At 42.0% G+C, this 18,043-nt stretch overlaps 7 protein-coding genes across 10 annotated transcripts in view; 4 read left to right on the top strand and 3 right to left on the bottom strand.

The window, feature by feature from the left end:
• The window catches only part of flna (filamin A, alpha (actin binding protein 280)), a 32,394-nt gene extending 30,701 nt beyond the window's left edge, over window positions 1-1,693 (top strand). For all 3 annotated transcript variants that reach the window (XM_061299649.1, XM_061299640.1, XM_061299631.1), the window contains 3 exons: window positions 2-220; window positions 311-508; window positions 616-1,693. In XM_061299649.1, coding sequence (XP_061155633.1) covers window positions 2-220; window positions 311-508; window positions 616-800 — 602 coding nt within the window. In that variant the 3' untranslated portion in view covers window positions 801-1,693. The remainder of the gene's footprint in view (window position 1; window positions 221-310; window positions 509-615) is intronic.
• Window positions 1,694-3,472: 1,779 nt separating this feature from the next.
• emd (emerin) lies at window positions 3,473-6,354 on the top strand. The gene is made up of 7 exons (XM_061273195.1): window positions 3,473-3,628; window positions 3,759-3,838; window positions 4,104-4,199; window positions 4,728-4,762; window positions 4,859-4,884; window positions 5,421-5,486; window positions 5,561-6,354. The coding sequence occupies exons 2-7, from the start codon at window positions 3,760-3,762 to the stop codon at window positions 5,739-5,741; spliced, it is 483 nt and encodes a 160-aa protein (XP_061129179.1). The 5' UTR covers window positions 3,473-3,628; window position 3,759; the 3' UTR covers window positions 5,742-6,354.
• A 126-nt stretch (window positions 6,355-6,480) lies between these two features.
• On the bottom strand, window positions 6,481-8,418 carry LOC133150567 (ninjurin-1-like). The gene is made up of 4 exons (XM_061273196.1): window positions 8,146-8,418; window positions 7,176-7,418; window positions 6,945-7,072; window positions 6,481-6,859 (listed from the first exon to the last, which is right to left on the bottom strand). The coding sequence occupies exons 1-2, from the start codon at window positions 8,212-8,214 to the stop codon at window positions 7,176-7,178; spliced, it is 312 nt and encodes a 103-aa protein (XP_061129180.1). The 5' UTR covers window positions 8,215-8,418; the 3' UTR covers window positions 6,481-6,859; window positions 6,945-7,072.
• Window positions 8,419-8,938: 520 nt separating this feature from the next.
• Window positions 8,939-11,545, bottom strand: LOC133150568 (ninjurin-1-like). The gene is made up of 4 exons (XM_061273198.1): window positions 11,287-11,545; window positions 10,561-10,795; window positions 10,322-10,457; window positions 8,939-10,236 (listed from the first exon to the last, which is right to left on the bottom strand). Exons 1-4 carry the CDS (start codon window positions 11,353-11,355, stop codon window positions 10,152-10,154), a joined length of 525 nt encoding a protein of 174 aa, XP_061129182.1. The 5' UTR covers window positions 11,356-11,545; the 3' UTR covers window positions 8,939-10,151.
• Window positions 11,546-12,030: 485 nt separating this feature from the next.
• mrpl49 (mitochondrial ribosomal protein L49) lies at window positions 12,031-13,271 on the top strand. Its single transcript, XM_061273194.1, has one exon. It carries the CDS (start codon window positions 12,076-12,078, stop codon window positions 12,583-12,585), a length of 510 nt encoding a protein of 169 aa, XP_061129178.1. The 5' UTR covers window positions 12,031-12,075; the 3' UTR covers window positions 12,586-13,271.
• On the bottom strand, window positions 12,974-15,370 carry haus7 (HAUS augmin-like complex, subunit 7). 2 transcript variants are annotated; one of them, XM_061273192.1, is made up of 9 exons: window positions 15,278-15,370; window positions 14,817-14,932; window positions 14,665-14,735; window positions 14,412-14,473; window positions 14,146-14,321; window positions 13,950-14,061; window positions 13,643-13,858; window positions 13,469-13,577; window positions 12,974-13,183 (listed from the first exon to the last, which is right to left on the bottom strand). In XM_061273192.1, exons 1-9 carry the CDS (start codon window positions 15,332-15,334, stop codon window positions 13,110-13,112), a joined length of 993 nt encoding a protein of 330 aa, XP_061129176.1. In that variant the 5' UTR covers window positions 15,335-15,370; the 3' UTR covers window positions 12,974-13,109. The 2 variants fall into 2 exon arrangements, with proteins under 2 accessions (XP_061129176.1, XP_061129175.1); XM_061273191.1 differs by having other exon boundaries at window positions 13,950-14,321.
• Window positions 15,371-15,452: 82 nt separating this feature from the next.
• las1l (LAS1 like ribosome biogenesis factor) lies at window positions 15,453-17,617 on the top strand. Its single transcript, XM_061272590.1, has one exon. The coding sequence runs from the start codon at window positions 15,656-15,658 to the stop codon at window positions 17,351-17,353; it is 1,698 nt and encodes a 565-aa protein (XP_061128574.1). The 5' UTR covers window positions 15,453-15,655; the 3' UTR covers window positions 17,354-17,617.
• Window positions 17,618-18,043: the final 426 nt, after the last annotated feature.

Raw genomic sequence — 18,043 nt, 5'->3', positions numbered from 1 at the left:
GGAACTGCGTGTGAATTTGTGGTCAACACAAGCAACGCGGGTCCCGGGGCTTTGTCTGTAACCATTGACGGTCCTTCCAAAGTGAAGATGGACTGTGTCGAGTGCCCGGAGGGCTACAAGGTCACATACACCCCAATGGCACCCGGCAGTTATCTAATATCCATCAAGTATGGTGGACCCTACCACATTGTTGGAAGTCCCTTCAAGGCCAAGATCACTGGTGGGAGAGCCATTTATTGCTACTCTACAAATAAAGGTTGATGGACTTTTGTATGGTTAGATCATGCTGTCCCCCCCGCCCCTTGTCCAGGTTCCAAGCTTGTGTCCAGCCACAGTATGCATGAAACTTCCTCTGTCATGGTTGACCCAGTGACTCGTGCCATCAGCTCCACCCAGCAAGGTGCTCCTATCCAGTCGGATGCCAGTAAGGTGGTGGCTAAAGGCCTTGGCCTCAACAAGGCCTTTGTTGGTCAGAAGAGCAGCTTCAGTGTTGACTGCAGCAAAGCAGGTGTGTCCCAGTTTCAAACATACCCCAGCCTGCATCACTTAATGTGTAACTTGTCATTATCAACCCTTGCTAGCTTAAATTGTAACCCAATGCATCTGTTTCCACAGGTCGAAACATGCTGCTGGTTGGGGTGGACGGCCCCAAAGTTCCCTGCGAGGAGATCCTGGTAAAACATTTGGGCAACCGCCTGTATAATGTCAGCTACCAGCTCAAAGAGAAGGGAGAGTACATCCTGGTGGTCAAATGGGGGGATGATCACATTCCGGGTAGCCCCTTCCATATCGTTGTCTAAAAAAAATAAGATTGAAATTTAAAAAAAACTTGCACCACCATCAGCAACTTCTTACCACTGTTATTGTTTACAGCTTTGTTTTCCACCCATGTTATACATTTCTCTCAACTTATTTCAGTTTATTCAGACCTTTTACAAAATCATTCATCTCCCAAAGATGCAAATATATCTTTGTTTTCAGCCATTGAGTTAACCCCCCCCCCCCCCCCTCATTTCTAATAAGCAAAATCTCGGGAAGGAGACTATTGCACCTTTATTGATTGCCAACTAGCAGTTGATTGTTTAACCATGTGCTTTGCAGTTAACAAAAAATGTGGGCATGCTGTAGTGGGCATTTGGTGGTGGTTAGGATATGCCTTGTCCACTCAGTATGTTGGAGGCCCTTTTTTTTTTTTTTTCTTTCTTTTTTTTCTTTTTGATAACACAGTTGTTTTACCTGCTGATAGATAGTGTGAGCCAGTTTTAGGCACTGCTGTTCCTTAAAATTACGCACGTTAGAGTAGAGGTCTAAACATGACCTAAAAGCATAAGGTCAACAGTAGTACTCAAACACAAAGCTTGTGTCACATCCACAATACTGCTTTTTCTGTGCGGTTGATGCCGCTGCATATTCATTTCTTTGTTCAAATGCCTGCAGATTCAGAACACCGGCTTGTGTCGCAAACATGTCAAAAAGGGAAGAAACCGAAATGACGCTGGACAAATTATGTTGTGCTTCATCACAGCTTTTCAAGATGGTGACCAAAAAAAAAAGTTGCCTTTTTTTAATTTTGACCACACCCCCTCCCCTTTTAGCGCTTGCTACAAAAACTAGAATCTTGTCCAGAATAAAAAAATGCTTTTAAATGTTTGTAAGACAGTATTTTGATACACAATAAAGTTGTTGTCTAGTATTTTGAGTGTAATGACTTTTGTGTACTCTGCAAAAAAAGAATGTTGGTTTCGCTTTTATTTATGGGCTTCACTCTGTCAAAAGAAATCTAATCCAGCATTCCATTTCCCAGTTTAGGGGAAATTGAGTGGTACCTCCCTAAACTGGTCTCCCGAGCAGGAACTGCACAATCATCACCTGGGGACTTTTGCAACTATAAATACATCAGTAGTCCCTACCAGGAACTGCACAATTGTCAGCTGGGCTTCAAACATGCTAAATTTGTCACAACAAAAGCTTTATTAGATCTGGCTGCTCAAGATTGGTACAAAAAATAAAATCTAAATATGCGGAGGTCAGAACAATTTTTTGTCCTTAGGCGACTCCCAGAGGACATCAACTGGAAGTGCTTTCATGTGACAGGTTTTCATATCTGAGTTCACGCAAGCGCACATTCGCACACGCCGACGGTCCAACTAGAAGGAAAAAGTTCGGCATACAATTCGGAAAATCACCTCGACAGTTTAGTTTCGACTATTTTAGGTCTATAAATCAACGTATTTTAGGTCTATAAATCAACCTATTTTAGGTCTATAAATCAACCTATTTTAGGTCTATAAATCAACCTATTTTAGATCTATAAATAAACCTATTTTAAACGTCTACTTTAGGGCTATAAATCAACCTAAGGGTCTATAAATCAACCTAATTTAGGCGTCTATTTTAGGTCTATATATCAACCTATTTTAGATCTAAAAATCAACCTATTTTAGACGTCTATTTCTGGTTTAAAAATCAACCTATTTTAGACGTCTATTTTTGGTTTAAAAATCAACCTTTTTAGACGTCTATTTTTGGTTTAAATTTAGACGTCTTGTAAATTGAGCCAAGATCAAGATTTTGCAAATTAATAAGGGTTGGGAAACGTTGAATGACCCTACCTCGACAGTTTAGTTTTGACTATTTTAGGTCTATAAAGCAACCTATTTTAGATCTATAAATAAACCTATTTTAAACGTCTACTTTAGGGCTATAAATCAACCTAAGGGTCTATAAATCAACCTAATTTAGGCGTCTATTTTAGGTCTATATATCAACCTATTTTAGATCTAAAAATCAACCTATTTTAGACGTCTATTTCTGGTTTAAAAATCAACCTATTTTAGACGTCTATTTTTGGTTTAAAAATCAACCTTTTTAGACGTCTATTTTTGGTTTAAATTTAGACGTCTTGTAAATTGAGCCAAGATCAAGATTTTGCAAATTAATAAGGGTTGGGAAACGTTGAATGACCCTACCTCGACAGTTTAGTTTTGACTATTTTAGGTCTATAAGTCAACCTATTTTAGATCTATAAATAAACCTATTTTAAACGTCTACTTTAGGTCTATAAATCGACCTAAGGGTCTATAAATCAACCTAATTTAGGCGTCTATTTTAGGTCTATATATCAACCTATTTTAGATCTAAAAATCAACCTATTTTAGACGTCTATTTCTGGTTTAAAAATCAACCTATTTTAGACGTCTGTCATACAATAAATGTGTTTTAGTGAGGACAAAGGTGGGCTCTTAGACGGAGCTTAAACCACATTTGCACTAAAACACGCACCACATTGGCCTCCAAAAAGCCAAGCAGGACTCTCCAAATAATGATTACCACATGCTAAACACGAACAAAAGTCAGAATTTGATGTGGTCAACTATTATGAAGACATTCAATGCGATTTTACAAAATTCCGTTAGAAACCTAATGCAAATAAAATCCCAATTCGATGAAAAAAAATTCAAATTCAAATATCCATGTGGAATAGCTGTGACTGTGGACTGATTTGGCAGAGCATGTGACGTCATCGAGCTGGACACGCCCACTTCCTTCTCAGCCCAGACTCCTAACACTTTTCAGGCTCAGACGATTTTGTTTTCTCCAACGCGGGACCCATTTCCGTGATTCTAAAGTAAGTTTGAGTCTTTTTACTACAATGTTCAATTAGTCTTTTTGTTCCAATTGCCCGTCCGTGCTTATTTGCTAAACCGGACAATTTACGATTCTATCGATCGATTAATCTGGGACGTATTATTGTGCAGAATGTCTTTGGGTGACAAAAGCGATGAAGAGCTAAGCAAGATGCTGACCGACTACGGCATCAAACATGGACCTATAGTTGGTAAGAATAATAGACATTTTCATCCGAACAAAGTTAGTAATGTGCTCATTAATTACCTTTTGGAGAAATTGGCGTTTGACAAATGGTTAATTTGTTCCTTCTTATGGAGTGCAATTAAAACAAACTGGTGAATTTGACAATTGAAAAATTACTGCATTGCGTTTCTTACACTGAATATTCTGCTCGCATAATCAAGCCAAGTCATACACGGTTGTGCATCTTTTTTTGGAAGTCGGTGACATTTCACGTGCATCTGTGCCTGTAGAGTCCACTCGCAAATTGTACCTGAAGAAGCTTGAGAGGGCCATGGAACATGTGCCTGAGAAACCCTCCTCTGATAAGACTTACTACAGAGAGGAAGGTAGGATACTCCTGAAATGAGGCTCTCTCAAAATGATGACTTCACAAATCTTGACTGCTTCATGTCCAAGGCCTATTTTACCTGATAATGCTGATTCAAATTCCAAATGTGAAAAGCTTTATTGCATTCGGCCTTCTAGTTTGAAGCTATGTGTTGGTGTCTGGGTTTGACTTGTGATTTGTACCATTCATTGTAAACATCTTCTCTTAAAGGTGTCCCTGGCTAAATTTTTGCTTCCCTCAAAATCCAAGAATGATTAAGAATTATAGCACCAACGAGGTCGACGCTGAGAATTACTTTTGTTACTATGACAACATTTCAAACGCTACAGACTAAGATGACGATACCTGGGGACTCTTTTATTCATTCTTGAAAATTGTGAAATAGAATGAATATGTGTGAATGTCTGCATTAGACTTCTAAGCTGTAAACATGTTCCAAATAACACAATCGACATTTGTTCGTTGTGTTGCCGGACCACCGAGTCCAGAAACAAGTGAACTGATTTGTTTCAATATATCTTCACAGAAGAAGAGATTACGTACATCACGTACCACAGCCCGGTGAGTGAAGCAGCTTATCATTTTGTGTTTGTACCTCACTTCTATGTTTTGACATGCAGACAAGTCTTAGATTCCATCTTGCTTTTGTTTGCACAGGTCAGACATGAAGGTTATGAAGACATGTGAGTGCAGCTTTACGTACCACACAAACAGTCTTCACACAGCTATTCCATCGTGCGTGTGGGTGGGGTAATGTGAAAACCTGCCTGACCAAGTTAGCTTGAGTAATAATTAAGAATGTTAAGTATCGTAAAGTGGTGCTTCCTGGTAAGCAGAGCTTCAGTGAGCTTTGTTTGGTTAACAGCAGATCGCATTAGCTTCTGATAAATGTCAGCATGCAGCACACATACATTTCATTTTGCTAGGTAGCCAACTCGTGGGTCAAATATTAGTGTCACAGGACTCAAACAACTTGATGTGTCATAGACAAATAAAACAGAGGATCCGGCCACTTTCAAAATAAAATATTTTTCAACCGGTAGTGCTTTTAACTTTTTTTTTCCGGCATGGTACAGGTCTTGTTGGGGACCACTGACGTACAGGATACAAGAATTATTTTAAATTGTGGGAGGAAATGCATAAACATTTTCAACGTCAGTAACTTTTGTATTATGTCCTTGTCGATAAGACGGTGATTTTTTTTTTTTTTTCTACCCAGGCTAAAAAGAAGATACAACAGTGAACCATTTGAAGATGAGGAGTTAGACGGGGACATACAGAACACGTATGTCTGTAAGCTTTTCGCATAACAGTTAAATTATTTCCTATAATCGTCGTCAATACCTTCTGTGATTACAGGCCCATCCAGCGCAGCAGCAAAGCAGCCAATCGGAATGTCGTACACTCCAAGGAGGCTGTCCAATCCAGATGCAGCTTCTGTGGGGTGATAAAATTGCTACTGCTGCTAGCGGTTGTGGCAGCTGCCTACTACACTTATTGTTACATTACCAAAGATGAAAATCCTTTCAAGAGTCAATGATCAATCAATGACCACTTCTAGGATGCAATCCCTTGCGCTTTGTTTTATACGTTGTCTTTGGTTTGTATTCATTTTGTCGGCGACATGATGGTGTCATGGGAAAGAAACGTTTTTATATTTTTACAGCAAACGCCGTCCAAATCATGTCAACCCTAGCATTGTCACATTGTATTTCAATGCAAACACTAAAGTTGTCTTCTACTTGTGGGTGAATTTTGTCCTCAAGGGTGCCGTGCAAATTCAAATGATGTTACTTGTTCTGAAATTCACTACAATAATGATGTTTGTTTGTTCATCTATCTATGACAGCCATGTATAGTGACAAGCAGAATATTTAAATATTCTCGCTCGATGGCAGTAGCTACAATTAACCATGTTAACGTTGTCATTCTTCCAACCGACCAATAGGTTTGTGTCAACAGGCCCACCTTAACATTGACTAAACAAATGTGTCTAGTAAACTGAGGTCACTAGAAACAAGATCACAATTTTGGTATACTGTACTGTACTTTTGAGTCTATTTTTGTTTGATGGGGTACTGTGAGTTGTCTTTTGTAAAATGTGTCTTGCCTTAATAAAGATTACTAAGGGGGTAAAGAAACTCTAAAATATTCATATGATTATGTGACTGGTATATTCATCACTTAATTAATTAGGAGTTAGAATATTCTATACAGTGTATAGACTAGAATTGGTTTTTTTTAAGAATAAGGGGGAAAAAAAGACCACCAAAAGCATGTTTTACAAAGTGGAAGCTGTTATTGCCATAAATAAAACCACAACATGAAGTTGCCAGGTATCGTTACTTTTGTGACCAATTACAACTGAAAGATAAAACGTTGACAAAATGTATATTAATTTGACCATCTCATCTGTTGAGTCATGTCAACAAAATTCTGAGATGTCAATATTCATATAAATACAATCAGGCTGTTTATGCATAAAAATTGTGAATTATATAACATTTTGAAGCGTGACAATATAAAGCTCTATGTACATATTGAAAAACTGATTAGGTGAAAGTGGTGCAGGTTCAAAGGCCAGTCGTCATGTTGTGCTCGGAACGTTGCGGGGACATCTCAGGTGTCGCTTCAGACATTGCGCCGTATTTTGACGGCCTGAGAAGGTGGAAGTGGAATAAGGGTTCATTATTAAAGCAAGCAAGGGATGCAACTGTGTGTCGCCGTGTTTGGCGGCCTGCACCTGAAAGCGTGTCCCTCAAAGCCCAACGCCGTGATGAAGATGTTGATGAGGACCGTGAAGAACACCATAACAGTGGCCACATTGTTCATCCTGTTCAACTTGGCATGTTTACGCACGTCGTTCAGATCGTACTTCACTGTTGCCACAGAAGCAAAACAAATTAGTCATACGAAAAGAAGACTTGGGGAAAATGTCGGGGCAAAACAGGTAACGTCAAAGCGGGTCTTGCAGTTACTTGCCTATAAAAACGAGCAGAAGTCCCACGATGACTTGCAGCGTAATGGACAGACACAGGAGGACAATGAGGGGGATGTAGAAACGATACTGCGGCCCCACATAGAGAACGGTCTTCAACTGGGACGAGTTGGCCATCAGCAAGGCCACATCCAGCATGCTTTGAGCGGCACTCTTCTTGGTGGCATAGTGGTTCATGTTGATGGGCCGATACACTTTGCCTGAGGGAGATGTTACCACCTAAGGAGGACACCACAGATCTGATTCGACAAGTAGTATTCGTGCTTGCACTCATTTGGGTGAGCGTCCAAGCAAGGTTATAATGACTTTTTTGATTTCTGGTTTCAAAATGTATCCATCAATTGGTTATGTCTGTAAAATATTATTATGAGGTGATTATAAAATGAACTAGTTTTATAGTTTTACAGCTCTCTGACGGGCGACCGTGATTTTTAATGTTGCCAGCAACAAATATTTGACCTCCCTGCTCTTTTGCAAACCTCAGAGAGGTACTTGTTTGTTTGATCACTAAGCACTTGGACGCGGAGCTACAAAAGGGAGTGGCGCCCACACACACAGGGCGGTGACTCACCTGGGCAGACAACAAACCGTGATCATCGACACTTTCACGACAGCTCAAGTACTGTACGGAGGTACGGCGGTAAATAGACTATCTATTGGAATACGTGGGAAAAAATGCAAGGAAAACTTCTGTTTTGTTGCGCTTTGTTCACACATACCCACACGGGAAGAAATGCAAGGGGAAATTTCAGTTTTGTTCATCTTTGTTTACACACACTCACACGTAGGCTCAAGGCATTTTGCCATGTTTTTACAAAATCCTGTTGTACAGGTAGGTGCAACATGACACTTAAACTCAACTTTCTCTGAGTAACAACGTGCTCATTCATCAAGAAATATCAGTGGGGAAAAAAATCATTGACATTTATATATATATATATCTTACCTCTATGTCTTTGTCATTGGGTTTATTGAGAGCGACGGCCTCCCCGTTGAGTGTGTGTTCTCTATCCATATCGTCTTTCTTCTGTCCTTCTCTGTCAAGTGACTTCCTCTTGCTGTTGACGCCTGAAGTATTTCGAAAGGCAGTCTTAGGAAATTGAAAAGAAAGAGGTATTCAAATGCTGACACAGACAGGATGAGCAAGTCAAGAAGCTCCTCTGGTTACACCGGGAAGAGGGACGTTCTCAGTCTAATAAGGAAGATCACAGTGTAAAATAAATGTGGCATGTTTCAGCCCATCCTCTGAGAGCGTGACGCCGCCCCTCACCGTTACCACAGGTGTCAAAGGTGAGGCCCGGGGGCCAGATTTGGTCCGTCATATGTGGCCTGTGGTCATTCATCGATGCATCTCCATGAGAGCCATGCTGTGTCGCTCATCGTTATTAATGTCTGAATAGCTTCTAATGAGTCCAAATAAATGTGTATTAAGTGTTGAGTTGTTGAAAAAAACTAACTACCGTAATTTCCGGACTATAAGACGCACCGAACTATAAGCCGCACCAGCTAAAATTCGGGGATATTTTAGTTTTTTTTCTTATATAAGCCGCACCGGACTATAAGCCGCACGTGCACACGCGTTTTTTACAAAGAAAGACAGTACACAGAAATCCTTTTTAAAGTTTTAATAACATACTTTAACATGTCTTTCTAAACATTGCCTGTGACGCAGCAGTAGTACCGCAGCAACACGGAAGTGTGCACGCGAGTTATTAACAAAGAAAGACTGCACACAGAAAGCTTTTTTAAAGTTTTAATAACATACCTTAAGATTTCCTTCCAAACACTGCCTGTGACGCGGCAGTAATACCGCAGCAACACGGAAGTAACACAGCACTAATCGGGTTTGATTAAATAAAACATACTGGTAAAAGTCACTGAGACGCGGTGGTAACACAGCAGCAACACAGTAGCACAGCACTAACAGGGCTGATTAAAAAAACATACTAGTAAAAGTAAAATAGAGAGCTTCATCGTCTTCATATTCCTCCTGTGCACCGAAACCCTCAAAGTCTTCCTCCTCAGTGTCCGATTGGAATAGCGTTAGATATCCTTCGCCTCACACTTTCTCAGTCTCTCTTTCGTCGTCGCTTTTATGCATTTTTTTGAGTGTGATGAGGGTCTGTTCATGCTAATTTTATTCATGCACAAAGCGCTAAATTACATTAAACTAGCGAGCGACACGTATAGCTCCAGAGTAGACGGGACCACGAAATAAAGAAAAGGGTGACGCAACACAATGTCATCAACATCGACTGCCTTTAGCTTAAAAGCGGCCTCATATGCATTTCTTTTGTCCCCCATAATGACGGTTTGTGCATAAAAGCTTCCTTTCAGTAATGTCCGTCTTGACAAACTAGCACGTCTTCTTCGGCGCATTATCTCTTCTTCGTCTGTCTCACTCTTGCTTCCTGCTAGAGCGCCCCCTGGAGGCCGTAAAAATCCATGAATAGGCCACGCCGCCACTTAAGCCTCGGGGTTCAAAGTAACCTTCTGAATAAAATGCATTAAAAGTTCACGTTCATTACAACTTGTTTTTGGTGAGCAAAATGTCAGAAGAATTGAATTTAAATGCTGATTGATTGGGTTTTAATACAATGCAGATGGTCCAAACAGCGCCATTGCTTTGTGTAATCTCTGAGTCACATGGCAGAGTAAGAGAAAGGGTTTAGAGCCCTTTGACGCAGGTCACCTAGCGTGCATTCCAACTAAAGCTCATAATAGTCACAAGCAACACAGCCAGAATAAGCAGCAGCCATAGTAGTGTTTCAAAGTAGTATTTTTGTTGTTGGTTTTTTCTTCAAGATACCGCAGTGTATAAAAGTCATCACAAAACTCACGAAAAAAATCCTCAAATAAGCCACACCTGACTATAAGCCGCAGGGTTCAGAATTTTGGAAAAAAGTCGCGGCTTATAGTCCGGAAATTACGGTAGGTGAAAGCGGTGCAGGTTCAAAGGCCAGTCGTCATGTCGAGTTCAGAACGTTGCGGGGACATCTCAGGTGTCGCTTCAAACATTGCGCCGTATTTTGATGGCCTGAGAAGGTGGAAGTGGAATAAGGGTTCATTATTAAAGCAAGCAAAGGATGCGACTGTGTGTCGCCGTGTTTGGCGGCCTGCACCTGAGAGCGTGTCCCTCAAAGCCCAACGCCGTGATGAAGATGTTGATGAGCACCATGAAGAACACCATAACAGTCGCCACATTGTTCATCCTGTTCAACTTGGCATGTTTACGCACGTCGTTCAGATCGTACTTCGCTGTTGCCACAGAAGCAAAACAAATTAGTCCTACGAAAAGAAGACTTGGGAAAAATGTCGGGGCAAAACAGATAACGTCAAAGCAGGCCTTTCAGTTACTTGCCTATAAAAACGAGCAGAACCCCCACGATGACTTGCAGCGTAATGGACAGACACAGGAGGACAATGAGGGGGATGTAGAAACGATACTGCGGCCCAACATAGAGAACGGTCTTCAACTGGGACGAGTTGGCCATCAGCAAGGCCACATCCAGCATGCTTTGAGCGGCACTCTTCTTGGTGGCATAGTGGTTAATGTTGATAGCCCGATACACCTTGCCTGAGGGAGATGTTACCACCTATGGAGGACACCACAGATCTGACTCGACAAGTAGTATTCATGCTTGCACTCATTTGGGTGAGCGTCCAAGAAAGCGTATAATGGCTTTTTTGATTTCTGGTTTCAAAATGTATCCAGCAATTGGTTATGTCTTTAAAATATTATTATGAGGTGATTATAAAATGAACTGGTTTTCTGTACGGAGGTAAATAAATTATCTATTGGAATACGTGGGAAAAAATGCAAGGGAAACTTCTGTTTTGTTGCGCTTTGTTCACACATACCCACACGGGAAGAAATGCAAGGCGAAATTTCTGTTTTGTTCATCTTTGTTTATACACACTCACATGTAGGCTCAAGGCATTTTGCCATGTTTTTACAAAATCCTGTTGAACAGGTAGGTGCAACATGACACTTAAACTCGACTTTCTCTGAGTACAACGTGCTCATTCATCAAGAAATATCAGTGGGGAAAAAAATCATTGACATTTATATATATATATATCTTACCTCTATGTCTTTGTCATTGGGTTTATTGAGAGCGACGGCCTCCCCGTTGAGTGTGTGTTCTCTATCCATATCGTCTTTCTTCTGTCCTTCTCTGTCAAGTGACTTCCTCTTGCTGTTGACGCCTGAAGTATTTCGAAAGGCAGTCTTAGGAAATTGAAAAGAAAGAGGTATTCAAATGCTGACACAGACAGGATGAGCAAGTCAAGAAGCTCCTCTGGTTACACCGGGAGGAGGGACGTTCTCAGTCTAATAAGGAAGATCAGTGTAAAATAAATGTGGCACGTTTCAGCCCATCCTCTGAGAGCGTGACCCTGCCCCTCACCGTTACCACAGGTATCAAAGGTGAGGCCCGGGGGCCAGATCTGGTCCGTCATATGTGGCCTGCAAAAGAAAATTGTGTGCGTTACCATCCATGGTCCTTCCTGTACCGACATTTCATATTGTCATAAGTAATGAATAATAATGTTGAAATATTGCATGTATTTTCTTGTTACTAAACCCATTTTCAATTTGAACAATACAGAACAAAATGAAGAAAAGTAAAAGAAAAATCAAAACTAGGTGTCCATGAATTTGTTGTTTAAATGTAATGATAGGAGGAGGCTATTAACCATTTACGGTATGTGGTTTTACTCAACCCACGAAACTGGCAAAGGTTGAAATGGAACATGCCTTATTGACCCCGCTGTTTTCCACTTTTACCAGCAGGGGGCAGTGCTCTTCATTTATGAAGCAGACAACCGGAAGCTCTTGTATAACTTCCGCCCTTCAGGACAGTCCCCACTTAACATGGCGCTGTACTTTGCCTTTCGTTCGGCAGCGTTGCGTCGATCCCTTGGGTTACATAGGGGCACGCCGGGGTCTCCCAGTGTCATTGTGGGACTCAGGTTTCTATGTGCCGCAAAAGCGCCATTCCAAGAATCCACAGAGGAATATGAATTTGTCGAGCGTCTTATACCGCCCTCACGGGTCCCCACTCCGCCCAAGCACTCCGGACCGACGCCGTCTGGCTGGACCCCTCCGGCTGAGTCTCCGCCGTCACTCCCTTATATGATTCGCCGCTCCCGCATGCACAACATTCCGGTGTACACCGACGTGACGCACGGTAACCGCTTGATGACTTTGGTCCGAAAGGTGGAGGGCGACATTTGGGCTCTGGAGAAAGATGTCAAAGAGTACCTGAAGGACGTGACTGGCAAAGAATTGCCCACTCAAGTCAACGAGGTCACGATGACATTGAGGGTGAAAGGACATTTTGATAAGGAGCTGAAGGAATGGTTGATCAGTAAAGGCTTCTGAAAGAGCTTGGCAACTTGCATGAGTCCGATTCACTCGCGTGTACCACGTGACAGAAAGTGACACCAAAAAGACGCTGCTTGGACTCTGAGAACTTCATAAATGCATCATTCATCGATGCATCTCCATGAGAACCATGCTGTGTCGCTCATCGTTATTAATGTCTGAATTGCTTCTAATGAGTCCAAATAAATGTGTATTAAGTGTTGACAGTTGTACATACGCGACTGTTTAATTTCTTACGACACCGTGTACCATGTTGTTTACTTAACAATTATGCCTTCATGTATTAATAAGCACCAATCTGAGAATTAAGCATACAACATGTTACTTTTTATGTACAAAATGTGAAATTGGCCATAAGCCATTCTCAGTTTTCACACATTCAAAATTATGAACAGATGAGTAAAATGTTTTATTAATGTAGGACAATACCCAAGTACATTGAATACAGTTCCATTAAGAGAATAAAAACAATGTAATTACAAATTATTTAACATTTACAAATGAAATGGAAAAAATATTGTTCATGTATTCTTGGCTGCACTTAGGTGTGAGAGAGAAGCATTGTATCGCTCCGTTAGTTTATCCAGTTGATCATCTGAGAAACACAAAACAAGAACAAAAACCTTGATTATGGAATCTACAAAAACCCTTGATTAAAATCTCTATTAAAGAAAGCAATTAAAGTATTGTAGTTTGTTTCCATCTTGTGGCATCTTCAGGCATTTTTTTGGGAGGTCCATCCAAATAGCATTCATTGTACCGTCTCACTTTCCTGAAACATTTACTTACTGTGAAATATGGATGTTAGATGTTGACTGATAATCTTCATACCAATGAAACTAATGAAGCAATAGAAAATCAAATGCGTAAAATAACTCACATATGGTGCCCTCCCCTTGGCTCGTGCAACAACGCTTTGTCTGGAGGTGGCTCACAAACTGCTTCGCGGCCGTTGATGCTTCCGATACCTCGTTCAGCATTTCCAACTCCTGTAGAAAGTCGCATCCAAGTGAGCTCCTGATTCATCTTCAACAAATTGTGCTTGTGCTTGTACCGTGGAGAAAGCTTGCAGAAGTTCATGGACTCTCTGGAAGACCTGTGGGTCTGCGCTAAAGCGAGGTCTCTCTTTTGTGCAAAAAACTCTCAGGTGTGTCTCTTCCACGTGGCAGAACGTGGTCATCAGCTGCTGGAGGTCGCACATGGCCACATGCAGCGCACGGCAAGCAGAGGCACGGGCATTTGGCTCCTCTTTTGTTGTCAGGAACTCACACTGAGTTGAGAAGAGCAGGAATCATTTTTAAAGAACTACATTATTGACTTGTAAGTGGCAGTAGTTTTGCTAATCATCACTCAGGTCATACCTCAGACTTTAGCTGCTCCAGCATGGAGCGAGTAGATTTAATAAGGGCGGCACTGCTTTCAGCATTGTCTCTTCTTGGCTTGGTTGATTTAGCGCTTTTGCATAAAACCCTTCTGATAGAAATACAGATAGATGGGAAGCAGACGAATGACGGAAAATGCTCAAGAAGCAGGTTCTGGAGGAAGAGTGCAACATACGGGACATTTGAAAAACAGGGGTCCAGCGAAGGCGTGACAATTTGTGCAAGATTCTCATCTGTAAAAACCGTGTCGAGCAAGATCTTCATATCATGCGCAGTGGATGCACTTAAGTCTGAGACCTCAGCGATAAGATTTTCCAGGAACTGAAGCTGCTGGTGGCAACCGGCATCACCCTGGAGGAGGAAACATTAGAGGGACACAAAATACTTGGTGTACGTCAAAGGAGTACAAGGGACAAGGGTTGGCCACAAAAGTTTTCCCACCTTGATTAAGTCCAGGCTGTCTCCTCTGCACAGCATCAGGTCCTGTCCAAGTGCAGCCATCCCTGTTTAGAAAGGCAGAACACGTGAAGAAGTGCTGCTAAGGGAAACATCTATACTAATCTTCTGGGGTTGCCATTATTTTCACTTTAAATCTCCATTTTTCCCATCCACAATTTTATAAACCTGAAGATTTGCCAAATGTGAAGTACACTTTTCATCAAGCATGCAAATAATTTAAAGACCATCATATTACCGTTTGTCAGTATATCAGGATTTCGGGTTCTTAATGCATTCTCTTTCAAACTGGCCAAGTTTGGATCAATACTGGGAAGACAGAAGAGGTCATTTTAACAAATGATTACATTTACTGACGTGCATGCAACACGTATGTCATGTTTTCCCAACCTGCAGCAGACCCAAGTCAGTATGTCAGTACGAAGCTGGGAAGGAGTGCAGAGCAGCTGTAGCATGTCCTCAGACTCCTCTATGTACACACATTCCAGCAAGGGACACGGCATAGCCTCAAAAAAGACAAACACGTCTTACATTAATGACATTTGTCAGGTGTCAGAGGTATTGAAGCTGGTGTTGTTTGCTATTAGCATTTATATATCCTGGAAACGTAAATATCTGAAAACAAAGTTTGGTTGGGATCGCAGAACAAATGTAATCAAGTGCAATAGCAATGATGGGATGCAGACAGAATGGGTTTATGTAAACAAATTCCCAAGGTTCATAACAGATTCTAATCAAACCGGTAGCGTCTGAATATCCATCTTTCTATTTTGATACATCATCTGAAGAAAAGACTGAACAGAAGGTAACAAGCGACCAAAAGTACTACAATTACGAAACAAATAAGTTACCAGCAGGCGTGAATAAATGCGCCGAGCCTGCTCTGTCACGTTCGAAACAGCCGCCATGTTCTTCGTCACTGACAAGAGCGCGCATGCGCACTGGTGGAGGCGCGGCGACGCTTTTACCACGCCCCCCCCCTCCTCCTGTCTGCAGGTGGCAGCATTGAGCACAACAGTCTACAACCTACTAGAAATTTGGAAGTGTACAAAGAAGAAACTCATTTCCGAGTCGAATCGTTATCGCTCGCTAGCCGAATAAGAAACCTTTTTAACCGATTGTCACGTTTCGGTCTTGGTTTTAAAGAACATCTTAAGACTGTGGTGGAGTCTAGCGACTTGAATTTTGTGTAGCCCACAAGACCGCCGCTACCCATCTCTGCCTTCAAAATGAAGAAAAAGGTATCCGAGAAAAATCGCCATGTGGTAGCGTGGCTCAACAAAGCCGAATGGGATCAAGTACGAGAATATCTTTACTCCAAAGATTCCACTCTACAGAAGAATGCCCTTAATAGGATTTCGGCATGGAAAGCAAGGTACGCCAACAGTACTCCTGTGGCAATGGACTGCACCGCCGACTTGGTGAGGTGTCAGGTGCTGGACCGTTCCAAAAAGCTGGACTCTCATGAACTGGTTCTTCTTTATGGAACGGCCCTGGTGAGATTTACTAACCTGATCACCGAACGCCAGCAAGGAAAAATGTCCCGCTCGTTAAGGAGACTGGCCGGTAACTTGAACATCCCAGAATGGATCGTAAACATCAGGCATGAAGTCACCCATCGAAAACTCCCTGCGTTGAAAATGTGTCGGAAGGCATGCGAGGTGATTCTGGAGTGGCTCCAGCAGGAGTATTGGTCCAGACAGTTGGGAGGTGTGCCCAATGGAGACTTGGACGCACAGTCTGATGGAGAGGATGCAGAAATGGACATGAAACAGCAAGAAGACAAGCTGATTGCAAGGCAAAAAGAAATGGAAGCTTATAAGAATGCAAGGGAACTTTTGATCTCTTACGAAAAGGAGCAGTATGATGCTTGTGGGGGCGTACGTGAAGAAAAAAGGCTAGACCCTTTGGTGGATATGAGCTGGATACTCGGCGAGATAAAACATTTTTCTGTTGAGTTTGCCGACTTGCTTATTGAGGTCCTCCTGGAAGATGGCTTCCTTGTTCCAACAGCTGAACAATTGTCATCATTAGGCTGTGACACCTCAGAGAGTGACTGGTTTTGTCCCACAAGGCCCAAACTCCCTCCAACTTTCCTGCGTTTTTGGCTCCCCCTTCTGAAAACGCTTAACTCGCCCACCTTCATCCATCTCTTCCTGGAGAGACTCTTTGCTGAACTGAAGCTTCACACCTGCGAGCAGAGCAAGCACAGGATGTACTACACTTCTGGGTGGATCTCGGAAGTAATGCTCTGTAACAGCAACAAAAATGATTATCACTTTGAAACAAAGACACAGAGGAAAGCTAGGTTGAAGGACAGAATTTTTGTCAACCGCATCCAGCTGATGTGGCAGCAGCTTCTGTCCGCCTGCTTGGATGCTCCCTGTGCTAGTACGCCTTACCTGCTCCAATTAGTCTTGGAGGACATGGAGCATCCTCTTCCTCTGGAAACGCAGCAGAGGCTGATGCAACTCTGCTCCATCTACACTCAGACAGAACCTTCTGATCCAGACACAGAGCAGGAAAAGCGGCCTATTTACACACTGGAGAGTTTGCATGAGAAATTGCAACGTTCAAAGCGCCACGGCCATTCGGAACCGCTGAAGCGAACAGCAGAAGACAACAAATGGTCAGATGCTGAGGTGGAGAAAGCAAAAGTGCTCCGGGGTTCCTCGTGGCAAGTGTGCTTTGATAAAGTTTTGTGGAAAAATTTCCCTCTTGGAAAAGTCCCCGGCCAATCAGATGAGCCGTCGTGCCTGATGCTGGACAATTATTCGACGATGACCGTGTCTGACCAGCCAGCGGAGATGGAGAGCAGCACGGCGCAGAATGTCTCGGGACTTTCTGCTTCCACGAGGACAGCTGAGGGTTTTCTTTGGAGCCACAGTGACCTCAGCAAGCTCAAAACTGGACTGCAACTTTTTTGAGTCTAATGTCAAATATGCAGGCTGGTTGTTAAAAGCACGTCTTTTAGTAGATCCCAGTATTCATTATTCTTATTTAAAAATTAATGAATTCTCGACAAAACTGACACTTTCTACTGACTTTTTAAACACCCATTATCATGTAAGAAAACAGCAGTTACCTTTTCCACACCAATTAAATGCACTCGTCACCCCGACAATGTGACATGGTGGCGTGTAATTTTGTTTTTGTCTATGTGGTCAATAAAAGTTGTTGTTGGCAGTGCATTCAGATTCCTTTATTTTTTATTATTATATTTTTTTTTACAGCGCTTTTCCTCATTAGGGTCACGGGGCTGCTTTCCCAGGTAGCTTTGTGCAAAAAAAACTGCACTTGTCTCAGTGCATCTCAACAAACAAACCACTCACACAATCGAAAAACCAAAGAAGTATGTTCTTGGAAGGTGGAAGGAAACAGGATCATAATAGGGATATTCATCTTTTAAATGAAATTTGAGGGTAAGCAACAGGTGACTTAAACTTTTAAAAGCACATCAGGCCTTCAAGGTTTTACTACATAATGCTGTCGTCTAACAGCCGAATGGCAAAATTCACTCAAAATCTTATGTCTATGAAAATGTATTTTTCCTCTGCGCAGCGTTGATTGCAGATCTTCCCATCTCTATCTGTTAACAGATTACAACCTGCTGCAGA

This window comes from Syngnathus typhle, linkage group LG2, assembly GCF_033458585.1.
Source record: "Syngnathus typhle isolate RoL2023-S1 ecotype Sweden linkage group LG2, RoL_Styp_1.0, whole genome shotgun sequence".
In the NCBI taxonomy this organism is placed as follows: Eukaryota; Metazoa; Chordata; class Actinopteri; order Syngnathiformes; family Syngnathidae; genus Syngnathus; species Syngnathus typhle.
The sequence above is the reverse complement of the archived record's forward strand: the minus strand, read 5'-3'. Positions and strand labels throughout refer to the sequence as shown.

Bases quoted from the DNA above. Each gene is read 5' to 3' on its own strand.
- haus7 (XM_061273191.1), bottom strand. From the start codon at position 15,334: ATGGCGGCTGTTTCGAACGTGACAGAGCAGGCTCGGCGCATTTATTCA. The intron at 14,322-14,411 runs GTGGGAAAACTT...TTCCTCCTCCAG, and splicing joins ACAGCCTGGACTTAATCAAG to GGTGATGCCGGTTGCCACCA. The intron at 13,859-13,949 runs GTATGACCTGAG...TTCTCAACTCAG, and splicing joins TGGAGCAGCTAAAGTCTGAG to TGTGAGTTCCTGACAACAAA.
- LOC133150567 (XM_061273196.1), bottom strand. From the start codon at position 8,214: ATGGATAGAGAACACACACTCAACGGGGAGGCCGTCGCTCTCAATAAA. The intron at 7,419-8,145 runs GTAAGATATATA...TGTCCTCCTTAG, and splicing joins CCAATGACAAAGACATAGAG to GTGGTAACATCTCCCTCAGG.
- mrpl49 (XM_061273194.1), top strand. From the start codon at position 12,076: ATGGCGCTGTACTTTGCCTTTCGTTCGGCAGCGTTGCGTCGATCCCTT.
- LOC133150568 (XM_061273198.1), bottom strand. From the start codon at position 11,355: ATGGATAGAGAACACACACTCAACGGGGAGGCCGTCGCTCTCAATAAA. The intron at 10,796-11,286 runs GTAAGATATATA...TGTCCTCCATAG, and splicing joins CCAATGACAAAGACATAGAG to GTGGTAACATCTCCCTCAGG. The intron at 10,458-10,560 runs GCAAGTAACTGA...CTGTGGCAACAG, and splicing joins GGTTCTGCTCGTTTTTATAG to CGAAGTACGATCTGAACGAC.
- emd (XM_061273195.1), top strand. From the start codon at position 3,760: ATGTCTTTGGGTGACAAAAGCGATGAAGAGCTAAGCAAGATGCTGACC. The intron at 3,839-4,103 runs GTAAGAATAATA...CTGTGCCTGTAG, and splicing joins CAAACATGGACCTATAGTTG to AGTCCACTCGCAAATTGTAC. The intron at 5,487-5,560 runs GTATGTCTGTAA...CTGTGATTACAG, and splicing joins GACGGGGACATACAGAACAC to GCCCATCCAGCGCAGCAGCA.
- las1l (XM_061272590.1), top strand. From the start codon at position 15,656: ATGAAGAAAAAGGTATCCGAGAAAAATCGCCATGTGGTAGCGTGGCTC.